The sequence below is a fragment of the Ursus americanus genome, chromosome 6, assembly GCF_024610735.1.
Source record: "Ursus americanus isolate L20-20 chromosome 6, mUrsAme1.1.p, whole genome shotgun sequence".
Lineage (NCBI taxonomy): Eukaryota > Metazoa > Chordata > Mammalia > Carnivora > Ursidae > Ursus > Ursus americanus.
This window is the reverse complement of record NC_142132.1, coordinates 36,989,546-37,013,839: the sequence shown is the minus strand read 5'-3', so window position 1 is coordinate 37,013,839 and position 24,294 is coordinate 36,989,546. Positions and strand designations below refer to the sequence as shown.

The window sequence follows — 24,294 nt, the reverse complement described above, 5'->3', positions numbered from 1 at the left end:
GCCAGGGTGGCTCAGTAGGTTAAGTGTCTGCCTTCAGCTCAGGTCATGATCACAGCATCCTGGAATCAAGCCCCCATCAGACTCCCTGCTCAGCAGGGAGTCTGCTTCTCCCTCTCCCCCCTGCTCATGTTGTCTCTCATTCTTCTCTCAAATAAATACATAAAATCTTAAAAAAAAAAAAAAAGAAAGAAAGAAAAGAAAAGAAAAGAAAAGAAAAGAAAAGAAAAGAAAATAGACAATCCGAAAATTTGTATGGAACCACAAAAGACCCCAAATACACAAGGCAATCTTGATAAGAACAAAGCTGGAGGCTACATGCTCCCTGATTTTAAATTATATTACAAAGCTTTCATAATCAAAACAGTATGTATTGACATAATAGAGACACAGAGATTAATGGAACAGAAAAGAGAGCCCAGGAATAAACCCTCAATAAATTAATCTATGACAAGGGGGATTAAATGGGTGATGGGAGTCAAAAGATACAAACTTCTACTTATAAAAATAAGTCACCTTGCCAAGGCATTCCCTTCACAGAGCACCTTGGGAACCCCCAACTTGTGACTCCCCTCAGCTCCAGCCACCTTGCCAGGGCACCCCCTCCAAGAAGCACCCCAGGAACCCCAGGCCCATACCCTACCTTGGCTCCAGCCACCCCACCAGGATGCCCCCTATGCTGAGCACCCTCAAGACACCCCAGCTGATATTCACTTCAGCTTCAGCTGTCCTGTCAGGGTACCCTCTGCACAGAGAGCCCAGGACTGCCCTGGTCCACACCTACTTCAGCTTTAGCTGTCCTGCCAGAGTGCCTTTTGTACAGAAGGCCCTACCTGAGGTCCTAGCCAACAGCATCAACCACCAAACTTATAAGCAGGCTTTCAGATCAGTGTTGACCAAGAGAAATATAATGTGAACCCCAAATGTGGGTCTCATATATATAACTAAATTTTTTAACAGACACATTAAAATCATTTTAAATAATTTGAATATATTTAATTTAACCTATATATCCAAAATATCATTTTGACATGTAATAACATTAAGAAGTTGAGATATTTTAGTTTATTCATGTCTTCAAAATCCAATATATGTTTTACACTTACAGCACATCTCAATTCAGACCAGCCTCTTTTTAACTGCTCATTAGCCATTTGTGGCTACTGTACTGTGACAGCCTCAAATGATTCAACCATGCAACTGTTAAGTCAATTCCAGCCTTGAGTTTTCCCAGCTGAGACCAAAACATCATACAGTTAGAAAATTGTTCTGCTATGCTCTTTCTGAATTGAGACAAAATCTGTGAGCATAACAAAATGGTAACTAAGTCTAGGTGGCTTATTATGTACCAAAAGTAACTGGGATACCAGTCTATGAAAGCTCTATAATTTATTTAAACATTTTCCTATCCTAGGTGTTTTTCCCACCTCTTTCCAGGGTTCTATTATAAACAATGCTATGATGACCAATACAATCTCTGTAAGCTAGCCGACTTATTTGCGAGTAGCTTTTCTGGGTCAATGGGAGCACACATTTAGATTTACATTCACATTGTCAAACTGCTATCCAAAGCTTAACCAGTTTTCACTAATAACACACATATGCCCAGCTGTGCTTCTAACTAATACTACCCCTTTTCTAGTTTTTTAGTTGAATGTTTAGTTCCTTTTCTTTCTGTTCTATAAAATTCATCAATAATCTTGCTTTATTTTATATTTTAAACTACCAGTGATATATTTGTATTACAAAAGATTGAAGTAATGCACAAACTATATTAAATGGGAACTGTATCATTGCACAATTTGGCTTTTTTCCCACTTAATGTCTTAGACATCTTTCCTTGTTAATTAAAAAATTAACTCATTAGGGGCACTTAGGTGGCTCAGTCAGTTAAGGGTCTGACTTCAGCTCAGGTCATGATTTCAGGATCCTGGGATCCAGCCCCACTCAACAAGGGAGTCTGCTTCTCCCTCTCCCTCTGCCCCTGCCCCCACTCATGCTGGTGCTCACTCTCACTCTCTCTAATACATAAAATCTTTTTAAAAATGAACTCATTAAATGTTAATCAATGACTGCTTTGTAATTGTTATATATTAAATGACTGCATGGTAGTCCAATGAATGCGTGTATCTTAATTTAACCATTGCCCTGGTGATAGGTATTATGGTGACTCCAACTTTTCATTACTGTAGTGCTCTAAAGACCATCTTTACTCTTTATTGGATTTTAAGAAGTAGAAATGTTAAGTCAAAGAGTAGCTTTCTAAAAGTTGGTCGATACAGTCAAATTATGCGTCTTATCACCAAACACTTCATTAATTCACAATTCCTTCAACAATATGCCTATTTTCTTGTACCTTCAAAAACACAAAATATTTTTATCTTGTAAATTTTTGCCAAATAGGACAAAAAAAATTTGATCATTTTAATTCACATTTCTCTAAAGCTGCTTATCTTTTTGACTATTTGTACTTGTTTTTTCTGACAACTGTATATTCATATTCCAAACCATTTCTCCACTGGGATTTTTATATTATTTTTTTAAGATTTATTTATTTATTTTAGAGAGAGTGCCTGCATGGGGGGAGGGGAAGAGAGAGAGTGGGAAAGAGAATCTAAAGCAAACTCCCCGCTAAGCGCAGAATCTGACACAGGGCTTGATCTCACAATCCTCGGCTCACGACCTGAGCTGAAATCAAGAATAGGACATTTAACTGACTGAGCCATCCGGGCACCCCCAGATTTTTATATTATTCTTATGCATCTTTATGAACTCTTTAGATATTCTAAGTATTATTTGTTATAATATGATGGTGGTAATATTCACTCCAAGTCTGGTTCTTTGTATTTTAACACCATGAAGCCTCTGGTCATACAAAAGTTTTTAGTTTTTATGTGTGGTGGGGTTTTTTTTTAGTGGCTTCTGAATTTTCTTATTTAGAAAGACAACTATGTTAAATTATAGAAGATATATGTATACATGATTAAATATTTCAAAAAACAAAGCCAAAGTCAAAATTTCACTTCATCATACCAAAAAAAACAGTCTTCTCAAAGATAACAACTTTTTGGACTTTATTTTACTAGATCTTTTTGAATACACAGCACATATATGTACAAGTAAAAATAGCTTCATTTTTTAAAATATAAATTAGACCACAATATGTAGATTTTCTGCAACTAGCTTTTTTAACTTGAACAAGGTATCATGTGGATATTTCGATGGCTCTATATAGAGCTCCACCTCACTTTTTACTTCCTATGCAGTGTTCTGTAGTAACTATTTCCATATTGATAGACATTAAGGTTCTTCAAATATTTCACTAGTACAAACCATACTACAGTGAATATCCTCACAAGTGAGTTCTCCAGGATAGAGGTACACACACTATTTTTCTTAAATGTGTGATTTGTTGAATGTCTCTTCTTTGATGGTCAAAAGGAATAAACTACTTCTGCATGATTTACCACACTAACTACATTTGATGGCTCTTTCTTTGTTATGCACTTTCTTGTGTTGTTTAAGGGCTGAACTCTGGGGGAAAGACTTCCCACATACATTACACTCATAAGGCTTTTCTCCAGTATGGATTCTCTGATGTTCAACAAGGCCAGAGCTATGCCTGAAGGATTTCCCACATTTCTTACAGTAATAGGGCTTTTCTCCTGTATGAATTCTCTGATGTCCAATAAGGGTTGAGCTCTTCGTAAAGACTTTCCCACAGTCATTACATTCATAGGGTTTATTTCCACTATGAATTTTCTGATGTCCAGCAAAGGATGAGCTATACCTGAAAGATTTTCCACATTTACTGCAGTGATAGGGTTTCTCTCCTGTATGCATTCTTTGATGACTAACAAGAGTTGAGCTCTTCCTAAAGGTTTTTCCACATTCATTACACCGATATGGTTTTTCACCAGTATGGATTTTCAGATGTTCCAACACAGTTGAGTTATCCCTGAAAGCTTTCCCACATACATTACAATTAAAAGGCTTCTCCCCGCTATGTATTCTCTCATGACGAGTAAGGGCTACATTCTGAGCAAAGGCTTTCCCACAGTCATTACATTTGTAGGGTTTCTGACCAGTATGAATTCTCTGATGACGTAAAAGGATAGAGTTCTTTCCAAAAGCTTTTCCGCATTCATTACATTTATGAGGTTTCTCTCTAGAATGGATTTTCTGATGATTAACAAATGTTGAGTGCTTCTTAAGGAATTTCCCACATTCAATACATCTGTAAGGCTGCTTGCCTGTGTGAATTTTAAGATGATTTAAAAGAGATGAACTGCTCATAAAGGCTATCCCACATTTATTACATTTATGGGGTTTCTCACCAGTATGATTTCTCTGGTGGCTAATAAAGGAGGAATTATATTTGAAGACTTTCCCACATTCCTCACATTTATAATGTGTCTTCTCTGTGGAACTTCTGCCCTCCCAGTCCAGGTCTCTTTCCATCACATCACTTTTTGTTTGCTCTCCCAGATCAGATCCTTCAGAAGCATGTTGCTTTAGGGTGGACATCTTTGTTTCAAACCAGTACTCCTGGACTGAAAAAAATTTTTTTAATTCAAACATTCTCTATGTTGAAATACTGAAAGTGAGAGCCGCACAGGATAAAAATAATGTTCTATTCTACACAACTACGGGTTATGTAAAATTAATTCATCCCACTTGTGATTCTTGCTAAGAAAAGATGGCAAGACTAAAAAGTAAGTAAGAGTCTAAAGAAATGGAAGGAAGTTATATAATAAACATTGTATTTAAAGAATGCAAGGAGCATCTAAGAAGTTGCAAGTTAGGAAGGTAACACAGAAAACACATACCCCTCAAAAACAGATGAGAATGTGAGAATAAACACAAATTCAGAGAGAAAACCAAATATCCCAAAGCAAACCATGATTGCTAGGGCAGATTTCTTTAGGGTGGTACATTTGAGAACATTTTAATGTCTCCAAAAACTTAAGAATAACATTTCTCTGAGAATTTAATAGAGAATCAATACTTAATGTCTCAGAGAAAAAAATAGACAAAATATTTAAGGAACTAAAACAGTTCTCAGGCCAAAAGATTTACTGTAATCTATGTTTTTTAACATATCTTAAAAAGAACATACCAAATTGTGATTTTTTTTTTTTTTACAAAGTACACACCTACAACCCAAGAGAAAATAGGTAAGACAATTCTGACAAGTAGATTCTAAAAAACCAATGGAGCCAAATTTATGATAAAACAATCACTGATCAATTTTTTTCTTATATACACACATACACATTTATATTTACATCTTTTATTATTTATATTTATTAGCTTGGGGAGAGATTCCATACATCAGATACTAGAGCTAAGACCTATTTTTTTTTTAGGAAAACTCAAGTTGAAAATGAAGCCTGGTGAGAAACAGCCCAGATCCTTCAAATCACCTTTGATGGGATATACATTTAATGTGTGATGGTTAAACTAGAGAAAATTTTAAGATACTGATTGTAAAGGTAGGTCGAGGCAAATCAGTCATATGAAGAGAAACACAAGCATATGGACACTTGTTCTATGACAAAGGTAGCTTTCAGAGCAGGGAGGAAAAGAAGACTACTCTGGCACTTGTGAGATGGGGGGATAGGAGTGGTTAAACATGAATCCTACCTCTTGCCATGCACAAAAACCAATTTTAAGAAGATGATAAATCTAAAAGTAGACGACAAACAATAAAACTTCTAGGAGTTAACACAGAAGAATGTTTTCATGAACATGGGGAAAGGAAAGATTTATTAAAAAGGACACAAAAAGCACTGACAAGAAAGGGAAAGATTGATAAACTAGAGACCATTAAAATTAAGAACTTCTATTCATCAAAGGACCATTAATAGTGAAAAGCAAACCACAGAGAGAAGGGTGATACTGCATATGTAATCAACAAAGGGCTCTCTGAATAGATACTTCATAAAAGAGGATATATAATGGCCAATGAACATTTGAAAATGTCCTTAACCTCATTAGATATAAGGGATAAGAATACTAAAACCACAATGAGATTCACAACATGCCCAAAGAATACCTAACTTCAAAAGACTGGCATTATCAAGATAGATAGATACAGAAAGATAGTAGATACAGAAAAATGAGTACTCTCACACACTGATGGTAGAAATATAAATGGCACAAACCTTTCAAAAACTATTTGGCATTATGTACTAAAGTTGAATATATGCGTATCCCATAAAATAGAAATTCTACTCCTTAGGTAGATGCCCAAAAGAAATGTATCCACACATGAATCAAAAGATAACCTGTAAGAATGTTCATAGCAGCTCTAACAGTCAAAAGCTGGTAATATCCCAAATATCCATCCACATATATAAGATAAGCAATGGAATAGCCATACAATGAATAAAATACCCCAGCAGTAGTTTTCAAAGCATGGTCCCCAGCCCACCAGCATCAGCATCACCTGGGAACTTGGCAGAAATTTTCAGTTCACACTCCAAACCTACTGAACAAAAAACTCTGAGGGTGGGACCTAGTAATTGTACTTAAAAGCATGCTTTCTGATGCATGTTAAAGTTTTAAGAATCACTGATCCACAGCAAGGACAATGAATTAAAGTGGCCAAATAAACTTTAGTGTTAGTTTAGGGGGGGTGGAGGGAGGATAGCTAATTATTGGGAGCGATCAACATGTGCTGGTTATACAGTACTGGCTTTAAAAATACTAATTTACACTGCGTATATATATTTTTAATCAACCTTTCTATATTTGTATTAAATTTTTAAAAGGCTTTAAGAAAGAAAAAGGAAGGGTAGCTTATGAGTCTCTTAATACTTTGATCAGAGAAATCAACACACAAACTACAAAATATCTAATAATCATGAAAAACATATCAGAATCTATTGAATACAACCAAAACACTGCACAAACAAAAGTTTAAAGCTTTAAATACTTATATTACATAAACAAGAATGAAAATCAATGAATTTAAGTAAACGATTAAGAAGATTAGAAAAAGTAAATAAACCTAAGAAAAAAAGGGAAAAGGAATTAAATATTAAAAACAGGGGCGCCTGGGTGGCACAGCGGTTAAGCGTCTGCCTTCGGCTCAGGGCGTGATCCCGGCGTTATGGGATCGAGCCCCACATCAGGCTCCTCTGCTATGAGCCTGCTTCTTCCTCTCCCACTCCCCCTGCTTGTGTTCCCTCTCTCTCTGGCTGTCTCTATCTCTGTCAAATAAATAAATAAAATCTTTAAAAAAATAAATAAATAAATAAATATTAAAAACAGAAAAGAGTAATATATAAATACATCTAAGAGCTCTTAAGCAAAAAGTTAATAAATCTTAAAAAGACAAACAAATAATGTAAGAAATCAGTAGAAGTAACCATAAGTGTAGAGGACATTACAAAAAGAATCACAGGGGTGCCCAGCTGGCTCAGTTGGAAGAACACACAACTCTTGATCTCGGGGTCATGAGTTTGAGTCCCACACTGAGTGTAGGGATTACTTTAAAAAATAAATAAATGAACTTTTTAAACATAAATAAATAAAAATCAAAAAGAATCATAAATGCAGGGCACCTGGGTGGCTTAGTCAGCTAAGTGACTGCCTTCGGCTCAGGCCGTGATCCCAGGGTTCTGAGCCCCATGCTGGGCTCCCTGCTTATCAGGGAGTCTGCTTCTCCCTCTTCCTCTGCCCCTCTCCCCAGCTTGTTCCCCCCCACATCTCTGTCTCAAATAAAATTTTAAAAAAAACAAAGAATCATAAAGGCTACTTTGTTCAAAACTATATAGATAAATTTGAGAACTTGAACTACTGGATATTTTTAGGAAATTGCAAATTACCAAAACTATTTTGAGACACAGCAAAAATCTACTTGGCAGGGCGCCTGGGTGGCACAGCGGTTAAGCGTCTGCCTTCGGCTCAGGGCGTGATCCCGGCATTATGGGATCGAGCCCCACATCAGGCTCCTCTGCTATGAGCCTGCTTCTTCCTCTCCCACTCCCCCTGCTTGTGTTCCCTCTCTCACTGGCTGTCTCTATCTCTGTCAAATAAATAAATAAAATCTTTAAAAAAAAAAAAATCTACTTGGACAAGTTACTATAAAAGAGAGAGCATCATCAAATAACTATCCCCCAATTCCTCTCCCCTGCTCCCTGCCATCAAAAATACGTAAAAAAAAAAAAAAAAAAGGGGGGGGGGCCAAACTTTCAGGGAACCAGCTATCATGTGAAATAAACTATACCAGAGGATGAAAACAGGAAAGGTCCAAAAAAAATTTTTAAGAGGCACTAAAAACTGAAATCAAAACCTAATGAAAATGGCCTGACAAAAAAGAAAAATGTAAATAAACTTTCTATAAATATCAGTGCAAAAACTTACATGAAAGATTAGCAAACAGAATCATCTATTGGCATATTTAAAAAATAATGTAATCATGTCATAACCAATTCTATTAAGAATGCAAAGTCATTAAGATAACTGAAGATAAAATTTACCATATTAACAGATCAAAAGGGAAAAGAAAGATATCATCTCCACACAGGCTGAAAAGGCATTTAATAGAATTCAATGTCTATGCTTATTTTTTTTTTTTAAGATTTTATTTATTATTTATGTGACAGAGAGACAGCCAGTGAGAGAGGGAACACAGCAGGGGGAGTGGGAGAGGAAGAAGCAGGCTCCCAGCAGAGGAGCCTGATGTGGGATTCGATCCCGGGACGCCAGGATCACGCCCTGAGCCGAAGGCAGACACTTTAATGACTGCGCTACCCAGGCGCCCCCCCATGCTTATTTTTAAAAAAATAATTTCTTAATGAAAGAAGTGAATTAAATACTTCCTTTACTTATATAATAACATTTACGTATCACAACCCAATAACCAGCTAAATGGGAGAATCCTAGACACAATCCCATTAAAGACACAAAAAGACAACCATATCCATCATTACCATGATTGTTGACAATTCAAAAAAAGTCAATATAAAACAAACTTTAAAAAAATCCATACTCAACTACACTCCTGATAAGAGAAATGCAAATTAAAAGTACAATAAAATAAAAGTTTTTAACTATCAGATGGGCAATTATCAAAAAGTATAAAACACGACTGACAAGGTATGATCAGATTGGCACTCATATGTTATCAATAGGAGTATAAATGTATCGATACTAGTATTATCCACTAAATTTAAAAATATACTTACCCTTTCGCCTATAAATTCTTGTTCCAAAATTTATCCTACAGCTTTACTTGTACTTGGGAGAATTGATGTTATCAATAATCACTGCATCATCATTCATAGTTACTACGTCCAATAGGGAACTGATTACATAAGTTACAGTATAGCCATAAGATGGAACACTATACAGACATTAAAAAATAAAATAGCACTCTAAATGATGTAGCTATGTGAAATGATTTCCAAGGTATGACAAAAGCAAGACACAGAATAGTGTACTACCACGTACTTAAAAAAAAAAAGGAATCCATGTATATTCTAGGAAAGCATACATTATATCTGGAAATTTCTGCAAGAAATTTATACAAAGATGCCTCTGGGGAGAGGAGCTGGATGATTAATAAAGCTATGTGAAGAAGGCTGCATACCATTTGAACCATCTGAATTTTACACCGTATGCATTTCTAAAAACCAATAAAGTAGGGGCGCCTGGGTGGCACAGCGGTTAAGCGCCTGCCTTCGGCTCAGGGCGTGATCCCGGCGTTACGGGATCGAGCCCCACATCAGGCTCCTCCACTATGAGCCTGCTTCTTCCTCTCCCACTCCCCCTGCTTGTGTTCCCTCTCTCGCTGGCTATCTCTGTTAAATAAATAAATAAAATCTTTAAAAAAAAAAAAAAACCAATAAAGTAGAATATGCAAAAAAGGAGGGGAAGTGTGAAACATGGAATAGTTGTGGAATCTTTGTACAGAGATTTATTAGTCTTCCAAATGGATGAAAAAATATCAAAGGAAACACTGCTGGCTTCTACAACATCTAAATTCTAAATATCTTATATCAAAAAATACCAAAATTAAAACAGAAAGAACAAAGAATAAGGACGACTGAGTTACTACTGTTACCCTATAAAGAATCTACACAGGGGCGTCTGGGTGGCTCAGTTAAGCATCTGCCTTGGGCTCAGGTCATGATCTCAGGGTCCTGGGATCAGCCCGAAGTCAGGCTTCCTGCTCAGCGGAGAGTCTGCTTCTCCCTCTCCCTCTGCCCTTCCCCGCTGCTCATGCATGCTCTCTCTCTCTCCCTCTCTCTCTAATGAATAAATAAAATCTTTCTGATAAAAAGAATCTACACAAAAATTTAGGGGAAAAAAGTTAACTTAGTAAGAACAAAAGGAATTACTGAAAAGCATTAAAAAACAAAACAAAACCAAAAACCTAGGTTAAACAAATTATGCATCCTTGGTATCCTCCATGAAATACAGTTATAAAAGTTTCCCTGAGGATGATATAGGCAAAATGACACAGTTTTTTAAAAAAGGAATATTGGCAGAATATTTTAGGTGCGAGAAACATCCGTGTTTAAAGATTCTGAAATGAATATGACACGAAGAAAGTGATACAGAAATTTATGCGAAGTATCTGTAAAAAAAAAAAAAAATGAGAGTCAAGAGCAAAGGATAACAGAGAAGAGAAATTTAAAAAGACCACGAGAAAAGGGAAGAAAAAAATGCTTCCCCATCAGTTTGTTTGCCAAAAAATAGTAATTATCTATAGTTAGGAAACTATGCTTACACTTGGGAATGTGCCACTGCCACTTATATGATTAGAGATAATAGATATTAAAACTAGAAAGGGATATATAGTCATTTATTAAGCTAACCATGACAGAATTTGAAAAGAATTGAGAATGGATAGAAGACAGAAACAAAGTATAGCCTGACAAGTGCCTGAAAATGGGGAGGGAAAAAAACACATAAAGAGATTAAGGATTTCAAAGTGAGAGGTCACGGACCTGAGGCCCTGAGAAGGTAGTAGCTCTCCACAGGAATGAAGAGAAAAACGGCAAGTCATTTGACACGACAATGACATTAAAAAGAGGAAACTGGTGTCAAGTGCCCTAGCCCTGCTGCCCAGACATGGGTCCCCTAAGATGAGCCTTCTGACCAAGAACCCCTAGTCACCATTCAGTGTGATCAGCTGCTGCTTGAAATGGTTCCCACCTCACTCACCGGAACAAGTATCTGATGGAATCTGTTGTACTTCCATCCATGGCTCTGCCCCTTGCTCCAACAGGGTGATTAGTTTGGGTTTGGAAGAGAGAAGTCCTGTTTGTAGAGAAAGAAAAGGAATGTGACTGTGGTGATGAGCAAAAGCAGTTATTCCAGCCCTCAGTCTCAGGGAAGTCTCCATGTCAGGGAGGCGTAGAGGTGCTATCAGGATGTCCAAATCATGTAGTTATAGACACATACATGGAAAAATTTAGAGAACTGGGCTAGACTGCACACAAAGCTGCCATCTTAAACTCTGTATGACTCTGACTTTCTGAGGAACAGAATGAGCATTAACTCCAGCCTCTAAGTCCATGCTAAAAACAAACAAACAAAAATCCCATTTAAGATTTTTTAAATGCCCTGTATACCCTGTGAAAACCAACAGTTGCCCAGGAAATCAATTTTGAGTTAAAAAGACATCCTTATAGGGCACCTAGGTGGCTCAGTTGGTTAAGCATCTGCCTTTGGCTCAGGTCATGATCCTGGGGTCCTGGGATCAAGCCCTGCATAGGGCTCTCTGCTCAGTGGGGAGTCCACTTCTCCCTCTCCCTCTGCCCCTCCCCTCTGCTCACGTACACTCTCATGTTTTCTCTCTTAAATAAATAAAATCTTTATTAAAAAAAAAAAAAGACATCCTTACCCACGGACACCAGATTCCCATAGTTTTCCAGCATCACATCCCTGTACAGGGCCTGCTGAGTGGCATCCAGGTGTTTCCATTCAAACTGGGTAAAGGACACAGCTACATCCCCAAATGTCAGTGATCCCTGCAAAATCAAACCCAATTTTGCTCATCCAGGAACTGTTTACACCCTTGAGCCTGAAGTAGAGAACCAGGAAGTCCTCACTGGAAAAGGATAGCAACACATTCAACGCCAGCTTCTGATATTTCAGATTGTTTATGCAGAGGGAAGTGGAACACAGTTAATGAAAGGATCAAGGGGGAAAGTAGATGACAGGCTCAGAAACAGACTTGCTACACAGGAACAAAAAAATCAAAAGATAAGCTGGAAAATCCAGCCAGGGATAAAGGGAGGTTGTGGCCCTTCATCTGAACCACACTGCCCTCCTCATGCTCTTCCAACATACCTATCATGCTCCCTGCTCTGGGCCTGCCATTTGCTCACCCCTCACTTTGTAGGTCTTTGCTTAAATGTCACCTCATCAGAAAGTTCTCTTTTCCCATCCTCTCCCACCCTCTATCCCATGACCCACTTCACTTTCTTCACAGGATTTCTCACTTTCTGGCAGGATTAGATATATAGTTGGTATCACCTATAATGTGAGCTCTGGGAGATTAGGGACCACTTGGGTCACTGCTGTCTCACCAGCCTAAAATACTGCCTGGCACATTTCGGAAGTGTTCAAGGATTTGTCGATCAACAAATGAACTGAAACTCCAAAAAGACATGCAAAGTGATACTGGCTTTATCCTAGAATTTACTGGGAAATAATATATGTCAATTGCCTCTCATAGCAATAGCAATTTAATATGTATCAGGTGTAGCGCTAAGCCCCATGATATACATCACCTCTGAATTTCTACCACGACTATTCATAAAGGAAATCTATTTTATAGCTAAGGATAGTAAGGCTCAGAGAGTTGAAAGAACTTGTTCAAAGTCACCGGGCTGGTTGACTACAGTATAAAAAGGAGCTATAAAAAATGGTAATGAGACTATGGAGCAAATTGGAAGAAATGGCTATGACATATTAAAAGGAAAAAAAAATGGGTAAACCTAAAAAATACACATGCAAAACTGTTTCAAATGAAATAATTTGACTTGTTAGTGTGATAGGAATAGAGGTAACCTTTAATTTTTTAAATATTCTGTTACTCTTAATTTGTATAATATTCAAATACGTATTACTTCCTGTCAAAATGCTAATTACTTCCTGTCAACTTCTCAAAATCCTTCAAAACCCAGTTTTCTCTAGGATAAAGGCAAACTCCAGCCTGGCATTCTAGACTCCAAATGTTTCCAAATTTCTCTGGGACCAGTTTGTTCCTGGTTCAGATGTAATGGCTCCATTCATGTTGTAGCCTTCCCCTAGGCACCCCATCCTCCGCAATTATGCAAGCTTCATTTAATCTTCAGGAAGAATTAAAAAGATTACCACCAGCCCCACCACCACCACCCACCCTTTAGATTCCTCTGACCCCTGAACATCAAAAGCACTACCATCACTTTGTCATGTAGTATCATTCACTAACACTTCGTCCTCTGTAGTTACATGATAAATAAGTCTGTTTTTCATCTTCTGTGAGTGGGCAACCCCTTTGAGGCAACAGCTATACTTTACCTACAAAGTATTCTTCAGGTTCTAGTGCTCTAGAAAGCATGGGTACAAAAATCTATTTAGTGAACCACTCTGTAATGGGTAGAGAGGAAATGAAGGGACAACAGTGGGGGAGACAGTCCTTTCTCTGCAAAGCTGCACCAATCCAGGATTGACTCAGGCAACCTAATTTGGTCCATACACAGGGCAGAGCATCTTCCAGGCAAGAAGCATAAACACAACTTCACTTTGAAACGGTGGTGACTTCTCAGGAAAAGTTGAAACCAAACTTGCCTGGATTTGGGCTCTTGGTAGTCTTGGGGCCATCTGCCTCCTGAACTGTGCTCCCGGGCAAGGGCAAAGAATCCTGAATAAGCCAATCTGGGAAAGAAGAAAGGAAATATGAGGAAGTCCCTCCATGTCCTAAACTAGCTAGAACTTGCTCTCTGCAAGCTGGACAAGACAGTCCGCCACCCTCCCTACTCCCCACTAAGGTGGGTGGACACGTGAAGGTGATTAAGGTCTGGGCCGGCTGCCTGGAGTCCGGCCCGGCAGCAAGCTCCAGGCCAAGCTCTAACTGTGAGTCAGTCAGGCACCTTTGCCAACACGGGTGGAAAGTCTCGTCGGTGACTCAATGTCTGGGCCCCAGCAAAAGCCTTTAAACTTTGTCAGGCGCCAAATTCGGGCGGTCACTCAACAGGGCACCACTCCTCGGGGTGGGGCCTCGTCCCCTCCTCAGCCGGCTCCTTCCAAGGCCGGCCCCCTGGGGAAAAAGCGGGCGCACCAGGTCTCAGTGCCCCAGCCCGGCGGCGGCGTTCCAGGACCCGGCTGGGCGGGCTGGGCTGAGAGGCTGAGCGCTCGGAGAAACTGCGACCACCCACGGCGGTACTAGCTACCTAGACCCGCGAGGGGCAGGAGCCGCGCTCTACTCACGCGGAGAGCAGGGCCGGAAACGGAAGCGACCATAGGGGCCTCTGGGAAGTGTAGTCTGGGACGCAGTCCAGGGTCTCAGGATCTCCATCCTATGCCTTAGCGGGCATCACCTGCGGAGCACTGAAAAGCAATGGGGCCTTGGTCGCTCCAGAGATTCTGGATCAATGCTCTGGGTAGGCCTGGCATCGGGATTTTTTAAAGCTCCCACGTGATTCTAATTCTAATCCAAGACTGGCACCCAATGCTAGAAACATGCAAATCTGTGAGACATATCTTATCTTACTTTGGGACAGCTCTTCAGGATTGATTCGTTCACTTATTTGTTTCCAAGTAATCCCATTTTGATTTTAAGCAAAGAAAAAGCATGTTAGAAAAGGAGAGCACCCAAAACACTAAAAATTTCCTATTTGCTGACAAAGAAGATGAAACAAGATTGAATCCATCTTTTAAAAATGTGTTATTTTCTAGGGGGAAAAAAATCCTACTTATAAGCTCCAGGAATTGGACAGCTTAGGAAGGAAAATGTATCTCTTTTGTTCAATTAGGACTTTTTATTTGGAAGACTATTTCTCAGAACAGGGCATTTATTCACCAAATTAACAGTGATTAACCAGTGTCCTGCTAAATGCCATCCACTATTCTAGATGTTAAGGACAGAGCACTTGACAGGGACTCCCTCCTTAACCAAACTTCTGAATCCTCTTCTACAAGACCTTGTCTTTGGCCTAATGAGCCCAATTTTAGTGAAGAATCCTACTAAGCCAGTTCATCAAGAACCTGGGAGCCTGGGTGGCTCAGTCAGTTAAGCGGTTAAGCGTCTGCCTTCGAATCAGGTCATGATCCCAGGGTCCTGGGATGGAGCCCAAAGTCAGGCTCCCTCCCTCCCCTCACCCATACTCACTCACTCTCTATCTCAAATAAATAAAGTCTTTAAAAAAAAAAAAAAAAGAATTCCCCCAACCTTGGAATCCAATCAAGCTCCTCTTCCTCCCATCCTTGATTTTTAACCAAATTCCATTCTGCCCTCCCCCCATCTTGATACCTAACTAATTTCTTCATACTCATTTTCCATTGACTCCCTCACCCTGTCAGTTGGCTATAAGTCCCCACTTGTCCCTGTTGTATTGGGAGTTAAGTTCACGCTTTCTTCCATAGCGCAATGCAATGAAGTCTTGAATAAAGTTTTCTTTGCAAGTTTCAAAAGGTGTCAGTATAATTTCTCTTTAACGCAGTGAACAAAACAAATCATGTCTGTCCCCTCAAAGATTTTACATTCAAACGGACATCTGGAAAAGAGAGATTCAACAAAATCAGGGTAAAGAGGACAGAAGAGGATTCTTATTAAATATAGAGCTGTAAGGACTGACCCCTTTGATAAGAGATCATATGTGCAGAAGTCTTTAGGAAGTGAGGTAACAAAAAGGACTGTATCTGTGGGAAGTTAGTTTCAGGCAGATAAAACAGCAGATGCAAAGCCCCTACAGAGTGTGCTTGGTTTATTTGAGGAACAGCAAAAGGTCAATGTGGTTAGAACACTAAAGATAGGTAAAGTCTAGATCATGTTTGTGATGATTAATTTTAAGTGTCAACTTGATTGGGCTAAGGGAGGCCCAAACAGCTGGTAAAACATTAATTCTGAGTGTGTCTGTGACAGTGTTTCCAGAAAGATTACCATTTGAATCAGTAGACTGAGTAAAGAAGATCTACCTTTACCAATATGGGCAGGCATCATCCAATCCATTGAGAGACCAGTTTAACAAAAATGTAGAGGAAGGATGAATTCTCTCTCTCTCTTTCTTCTTGAGCTGAGACATCCATCTTCTCTTGTCCTCAGACATTGGAGCTTCTGATTCTTAGGCCTTCAGATTCTGGGACTTCCTCCAGCACACCACCCCTCCCTTCTCAGGCCTTCACCCGTTGGCTCCCCTAGTTCTCAGGCCTTCTGATACAGACTGAATTATACCACCAGCTTTCCTGGTTCTCCAGCTTGCAGACGGCAGATCACGGGACTTCTCAGCCTCTATAACCAAATGAGCCAACTAATTAATTAATTACACATATACTATCAATCTGTTTCTTTGGAAGACCCTGACTAATACAATATTGGTCCATTTAGTCCACTGCAAGAACACTGGCTCTTACTTTGAATGAGATAAGAAGCCATCAGAATGTGGGGAACTGGAATCCTCATTCATTGTTGGTAGGATGATAAAATGTTGTGTCTACTTTGGAAAACAGTTTGGCAGTTCCACAAAACTTTAAACATGGGAGTTACCATATCACTCAGTGATACCATTCCCAGATACCTACCAAAGAGAAATAAAAATATACATCTACACAAAAATTTGTACACAAGTGTCCATAGCAGTGTTATTCATAAGAGTCAAAAGTGGGAAAGGCACAAATGTCCATAAACTGGCAAATGGATAAAAAAAGTATGGTATATCCAAACAGTGGAATATTTGGCAATAAAAGGAATAAAGTATTGATATATGCTACATAATTGATAAACTTTGAAAACACTAAGTAAAAAAAAATATAGTCACAAAATACAATAAGATTCCATTTAAACGAAATGTCCAAAAAAGAAAACTTCAGAGAGACAGAAAATACATTAAAGGTTGCCAGTGGTTGGAGCAAAGGAGGGATGGGGATTGACTGTTAATGGGTGTGAAGTGATGGGGGATGATGAAATATTTAAAATAGATAATTATATTCATTTCCTAGGGCTATCATAACAAAGTACCACAAACTTAAGCAACAGAAATTAATTTTCTCAGTCTGGAGGCTAGAAGTTCATTATCAAGTGAGGCTGGTTCCTTCTGAGACTTTGGGTAGAATCCCTCCTTGACTCTCCCTAGCTTCCTGTGGCTGCTATCAAACCAATTTCTTAGCTTGAATTCTCCTGTGTGTCTCTGTCTTCATATGGTATTTCCTCTTACAAGGACAGCTAAATATATTGGATTCAAGCCCACCCTAATGACCTCATCTTAACTTGGTTATATCTACAACAACCCTATTTCCAAATAAGGTTACATTCTGGAGTACTGGGCATAAGGACCTCAAGTATGAAGGGTGGGGGGAGGACACAATTCGACCCATAACATTTAGTTTTGTGTTTTATGCTTTGTTCCTTAATGTTTTGCCTTTAATACTCTCTAATTCATTTTTAATAAGGTTCACATCTTATAGGAGAAAGGATCTAAATTTGTCTTAAATGATTGGCTAATCTTTCCAGCACCATTCATTGAAAAGTCTATTCTTTCCTCCAGTAAATGAAATGCCATTATTATCTTATGCCACACTATACTGTCTCCCAAACAAAAGTTGAGAGATTTCTTAACCTGTGCTGTTTTTCAGAAGCACAGGGCTCAGTATACAATGTTGTGTTAGTTTCAGGTGTACAATATAGTGATTCAACAAGTCTATACATTATGCTATGCTCACAAGTGTAGCTACCATCTTTCACCATACAACTATTATAATACCACTGACTATATTCTCTGTGCCGTACCTTTTATACTCGTGACTTACTGACAAAACACTGTGAAAAAAATCAGTTTCTAAAACAGCCTGTATAGTATAATCCCATGTAGTATCTCACATAATAATGAGGTAATGCCAGAAACATGCTCAGCAAGGGCCTACTGCAAAGTATGACTCACCTTATTCCAAGTCCCACGCTACATCTGCTACTTGAATTATCTCATTTAATACTTAAAGCAACCCTATAAGGTAGGTACAATTACTATTCTCACTAGCAAAAACTTTTTGTTATAGAAATTTCAAAATATGCACAACACAGAATAATATAACTAGACTCCATGTATCCATAACCCAGGTTCATAAATATCAAGATTATACCTGTTGTATTTTATCTGTCAATCCCCCTCCCCTCTAACTGAACTATTTAATTTATAAATAATCAGGCATATATCTTACCTAAGGGCAGTTTATTTTATTTTTTACATTGTACTATTGCCACACTTAAAAAAATTAATAATAATTTGAGAGGCTGAATATGCAAATGGACAATGGCAAGACCATATATAAGAACAATCTGTAGGATCTAGCCCAGGAAACCAACCCACAATCTACAATAACTAGCCCAGGAAGCCAGCCTGCTTGTAGACTGACTTGTAAGAAATCAAAACATCATCTCTAGCCATCAGCCCAGGCAGCCAAACTATTAATTACCCCCGAACAGTCAGACCTTAATAACTGACAGTATCCCTAAGGTTTGTCCCCACTTCCAATTTAGGATCAATCAGAGAATGCCAAATATACTCCCCTAACCATCATACAGGACGCCCTCTTCTACTAGCTACCTCCAGTTGCCCCTCACCAACAGCCTGCAATCAGAGCATACCCAAAGCCTTCCCTTTTTTCCACTCTGAAGCTTTACCACTCCACTGCCTTTGGGTCTCTGCCAAAATGCAAGTGATGGTAGCTGACTACCTTGCCATAACATGCTTTGAATAAATAGCCTTTGCTTATTCTCATTTAGTCTTCATTTTTTCCATAAATTCTTTTATATCTAATATCCAGTCAAATTTGAATACCTCTAAGTGTCCCATAGATTTATTTTATACCTAATTTGTTTGACTCAAAGAGGAACCCTTCAATCAGGCCTGGGCCCTTATGACATGATGGTAGTAGTCTTTGAAGTTTCTTGCTCTCTGGCAGACAAGTTGTCTCAAGCTTACACTATGCTTTGCCACAAACCAGCCACTTCTCCAAAGAGCCCTGGCTTTTTCAGCCTCCCGCAGTCTTTTGGATTTACCTACAAACTGGAGCTCATGAAGGAGCCTGTGGAACCTTAGCCCAGTTTCAATGGTGTTCTCAGATTCCTGCTGATGAGTCCACTCAGAGTGGAGTTCTCTTCTTTGGGGACTAAGTTATGTGATGGCAGTCTCTGTGTTCTAGGTTCCAGGACTCTTACTATCTTGGAAAAGCTGCTGAAGCCCCATGGTGCTTTGACCCCACCTCTTCTGGGAATTGTGGGGGTACCCTGACTTTGGTTTTGTTGAAGATACTGTCCAGTGGGATGTTTCTCCTGCTATCCTAGTGACTCAGTCCATTTTTATGAGTGACTGGGAGAAATTCAAAAACTCTGCTGCTCCTGTTTCTCCCTCTCCCTCTATCTCTCCCCCTACTTGTGCTCGTGCGTATGCGCACACACTCTCTCTCTCTCTCTCATAAAGAAAATCTTGTTTTTTACAGAAAGGAAAAGAAAAAGCATTCCATAAAAGCCAACAACTACTCATGATAACAAAACTCAGCAAACTATGAATAGAAAGGAAATTCCTCAAATTGATAAAGACCTAAAGTAACACCAAACTTGATGTTAAAATCAAATGCCTTCTAAGACAGTAACAAACAAGGATGTCTGCTCTCACCATCTTATGCATTGTAGTGCTCGAAATTCTAGCTAGTGCAATACATCAGAAAAAAAATTGGAAATAAAGAAGGAAAATGATCTCTATAGACAACAAAATTCTCTATGTGAACAATATCCAAAAAAAACATTTAAAAAAGAAAACCCTCCAATAACCATTAAGTTCAGCAAGATCACTGGGTCCAAGAGCAACATAAAAATTAATCAATTTTCTATATGCTAAACAAGAAACTGTGAAAACTGAAATTAAAAACACAATATCATTTATGATCTTTCCAAGAAAATTAAATACTTAAGTATAAACTTAACAAAACATGTACAGAATCTACATCCTGAAAATCACAAAATTCAGTTATGTAAGATACTGCCCTTAGAAGAAACTAGGTGAAGGATACAGGGACCTCCTTGTGCATTTTTTCCAACTTCCTGTGAATCTATAATTTTTTCAAAATAAAATGTTTTAGAAATATATGAACTGAAAAAAATTGGGGAATAATAATGTATTCTCTCACAGACAATAATGGGTGAGAGTTTAAGCACATGCTGTATATGAATATGGTTGTGTGGGAACATGCTGTGAAGCGGTACAGATTGTATTTATGTATATATAGTTTGTGTGAATGAGTACAGGGTATATGTTTGCAGCCAGGTTGATCATTGTCGGCATCCCCAGGTCCCAGCATCACCGTGGGAGGAAATTGTCCAGGGATCATTCTCCAGGGATTCTAAACTGTGCAGGACACAATGTGAATATCTTTGTCCCCATAACAACCCCTGCTGAGGCCCCTCAACTCATCCCTACAAACACCTCCTGACATTTTCTAAGTACAATGCACCACATTTCAGTGATAATTATCTTCAACCATATAGAACCCTGGAAAGTTCCTGAAACAGTTTAACCCCCTTTGCCTTCCTGGGGGCTTCCTTGAAAAGGGCTGTGGTTACTGGGTTCCTTTCATAAATGAGAAAACCAAGTCTTGAAGGGGTTAAATTACATGGAAACAGAGATTAATTATAAACGGAGTCAACTGTGGAAAACATGTGCTTTGGAATATTAAAAAAAAAAAAAAATCTGGATTTGAATCCATACTTTACCCGATTGGAAAACATGAGACCCTGAATATGTTTCTCAAAACTTCTAAAATGTAAAAGCTGTAAAATGGGGTCACACTACCTACCCTCTCAGTAAAGTGTATGGAAAAATTACATAAGATAAAGCTATGGTATTTGGCATATTTTTATGCTAATTATTTGCATAATTTGTTAAAAGACATAGACAGAACCAGGATTTTCGCTGGTATCTGAGCAGACTGCCATTCCTGTCATTCCTCTTCCTCACTACATCAAGAACATGTTCTTCCAAGTGGGCCTTTTCCTGTTCCAAGCAATCAGAGGAATCTGAGAAGAGCTGCTGCCCTGTTAGTCAGGATGTAAGTCTCTGGTCTGTCCCCATATCTTTTGTTAACCATCTGACCCTATCTCCCTCCCTCGAACTTTAGACTAGACTCCTAGATGGTCCCATCCACCCCAACCCTACCACAGGGGCAGATTTTTAGAGGAAAAAAAGCACTGCCCTGACAAGAGGCAATATCTTGGCTTAGCACAGTTCGCCAGTAACAAGTTGAGTGACTTCAGGAAAATTCCATTTTGTCTTAGTTTTCTACATATATAAAATGGTGATAGTGCTGGAAAGATAAGGTTCTTGGTTGCACATTATAAAAGTCAAAATAATCCTGGTGACATATAGTCTTAGGTTCTTGGAAAGTGGGAATCAGAGCCATAAATGATACATTTCAATGCTCTGATTGGTTTTTATATGAATGCACAAGATATGGTTTACATACTCCAATCAGCATTGCCTCCAACTGCAGGCCTTTCTCAGATGGCTGCCATGTTCTTTACAGGATTAGAGATCAGCTTTTGCTGTTGAAGCAATATTCGAGAACCTCTGGGATGGACAGAAAAAAAGTTCAGCACTTTGGCAGGTGATTGCAGAAACCCTGTGGGCAGCAGATTCACTGGCTAGCATCTACAGAAAGGGTCCATCTAAAATCCATTTTGATAACTGCAAGTTGACTACATAATATAAACTCTTTGAAATTTGTTGACATTTTACCATTTTTAATAGGATTTTTGTGACTTTTTCATGTTTAAAAAAACAGTTATTTTCTGCTCTGGGGGTCTACTATTCCATATTTACCTACTAAATCAAGCTTCACTGTGTTTTTCTGATTTTCTATATCCCAAGAAGATTTTTGCTGACTTGATTTTTTTCTGTAAGAGGTGTGTCAAAATACCCAAGTTCAATAGTAATTTGTCAATTTCTCCTATTCCAAAAGTTTCTGATTTTGAACATAGGATATTTTAATCTAATGCTGACTTTTCCAATGGATTGGTGGGGGGAAACACCTAACTGCAGTGGATTCAAGAGAATGGGAATTAGAAACATCTCTTAAAGACTATTTTTTAAGGAGTTTTGCAAAAAAGAGGATCAGAGAAATAGGGTAGTAGCTTGAGAGAAATGGGATGAAGGACAAAGGGATATTTTATAGAAGATATTACAGCATATTCATTAGTATGTTGATGATTCAGTATGGAATAAAAACTGATAATACAGAAAAGAGAGGGGAATGCCCTCATGTGTGAGAAAGGGGATACAATTCAGGGTGCAAATGGAGAGCTTTCTTAAATAGGAACTGAGGCTGTTCATTCAGAATGGAAAGTAGAGCATATAGATTCCAGGGGAGAAGGTGGGCAGATGAACTTGTAGGACAGTATAGTTCTCTTTTCTCATAGAAAGCAAAGTCATCAGCTGTGAGTGAAATGCGAGGAGTTGTCAGAGGCTTAAAGAGCGAGTAGAAGTTGTGAAACTGTTAAGAGAATGGAAGGACTAAGCAAATATAGTAGGATAGCTGAGCAGCATTAAGTGCCCACTTGAACTTAGTGGTCATAAACTGAAAATGAGACCAATCATCATGGCCATGTGTTTTTCTCAGGCCACATCTACTACACAAGTGCAAGCACAGAACAGGCAGAGAACTGGATTCAACCAGGTTTGGTGTTTTATGGGGAGAATATAACCAAGTGAGACATGGGCAAGAGAGCTGATGGCATATGCAAAGGACTAACCATAGTGATGAGCCATGGCCTCTAAACTGGATGAGGAGGTAACTGAGAACATCAGAGAGTGAGAGTCAGAGCAACAGTGACAGAATCAATGGATCAGAGAATAGGGAGATACTGTGTTCCCCAGACAAAAGGTAGGAAAACAACTCAGAGGAGGAGCCTCTCCAAACATGGTAGGTCACCCAAATGTGTCCCTGTCCTAATGTGAAGAAACTGAAAGTTACCTTATACAGCAAAAGGGATTTTGTGAATGTGATTAAAGATCATGATGTAGGGAAATTATCCTGGATTATCCAGGTGGGCCTGATGTAAGGCCTCACATCAGGCCATAGAAGAACACAAGAAGAGTCAGTGCAAGAGAAGATTACGTGATGACAGAAGCAGAGACTGGAGTCAAGCATTTTGAAGAAGGAAGTAGAAGCCACAGCCAAGAAATAGAGGCTATCAAATGTACTTTGAAAAAGACAAGGAAACAAATCCTCCTCTAAGCCTCCAGAAGGAAGCAGCTGTGCTGATACCTTGATTTCAGCCCAGTGAAATTGATTTCAGACTTCTGACCTCCACAACTGTAGGAAATTAAATGTGTTTGTTGTTTGCCACTAGGTTTGTGGTAATTTATTACAGCAGCAACTGGAAGCTAATACACTAATGAAGGGGGAAGATACATAGGAAAGGTCCAGGCAACAGTTAACTTCCAGAATAAATCTGAAGGGAAGGTACTAGGGAGAGTTGGGAGTGGTCCTGTGCCCCTCAGGGAGGGCTGAAGGTAATGAAGGTGCAGCCTGGGAGAATTTGGTGCCCTCCGCTTGAAGGCTGTAACAATTAAAAGGGTCTCAAGAAGGCAGGGTTTGTTTCTCTGGTAAATTTATGATACACAGTTAAGTACTATCGAATTTTTAAAAGCAAACTATAGGCCCATATATATGGCATGACCCATTGCTGTTTAAAAAGTATACGTGTGTGCATAAACAGTTGTCTGTGTACATTTAGGAAAGAGTTCTGAATGTCGCGAGACCGATCACCTCATCTCAGTATCTTCGCTCCAATAACCCCTATCTAAAGCTGCAAAGCATATCCCAACACACACCCACACACCAGCACCCCTTAATCCCCCAACTCAGCTCTACTTTTTCCGTAACACATTATCACTTTATAACACACTATACCATTTATAAGTATTGCTTGTCTCACTAAAGTTAAATATCCACAGCGATTTTTAAGTTCCTGGAACATAGGAGGCCCTCATGTTTACCAAATGCATGAACTTTGGACCCGAGATGGTGGTGATGCCGAGTAGCATATACCGTTTCAGAATATTTTTAAAGGTAATGATAAAA

At 38.9% G+C, this 24,294-nt stretch overlaps 1 protein-coding gene across 6 annotated transcripts; it reads right to left on the bottom strand.

Annotated features, from left to right (window-relative positions):
• Positions 1–3,056: 3,056 nt before the first annotated feature.
• On the bottom strand, positions 3,057–16,449 carry ZNF485 (zinc finger protein 485). 6 transcript variants are annotated; one of them, XM_045810031.2, is made up of 7 exons: positions 16,141–16,449; positions 14,434–14,553; positions 13,795–13,881; positions 11,861–11,987; positions 11,179–11,274; positions 4,401–4,550; positions 3,057–4,250 (listed from the first exon to the last, which is right to left on the bottom strand). In XM_045810031.2, exons 2-7 carry the CDS (start codon positions 14,464–14,466, stop codon positions 3,469–3,471), a joined length of 1,275 nt encoding a protein of 424 aa, XP_045665987.2. In that variant the 5' UTR covers positions 14,467–14,553; positions 16,141–16,449; the 3' UTR covers positions 3,057–3,468. The 6 variants fall into 6 exon arrangements, with proteins under 6 accessions (XP_045665987.2, XP_045665984.2, XP_045665985.2 ...); XM_045810028.2 differs by having other exon boundaries at positions 3,057–4,550; XM_045810029.2 differs by lacking the exons at positions 14,434–14,553; positions 16,141–16,449 and adding an exon at positions 14,097–14,427 and having other exon boundaries at positions 3,057–4,550.
• Positions 16,450–24,294: the final 7,845 nt, after the last annotated feature.

Excerpts from the sequence above, each read along its gene's own strand:
- ZNF485 (XM_087862927.1), bottom strand. The coding sequence starts at position 13,920 with ATGGAGGGACTTCCTCATATTTCCTTTCTTCTTTCCCAGATTGGCTTA. Across the intron at positions 11,275-11,860 it reads TGGGAATCTGGTGTCCGTGG|GACTTCTCTCTTCCAAACCC; the intron begins GTAAGGATGTCT and ends CTCTACAAACAG. Across the intron at positions 4,551-11,178 it reads TCCATCAGATACTTGTTCCG|TCCAGGAGTACTGGTTTGAA; the intron begins GTGAGTGAGGTG and ends AATTTTTTTCAG.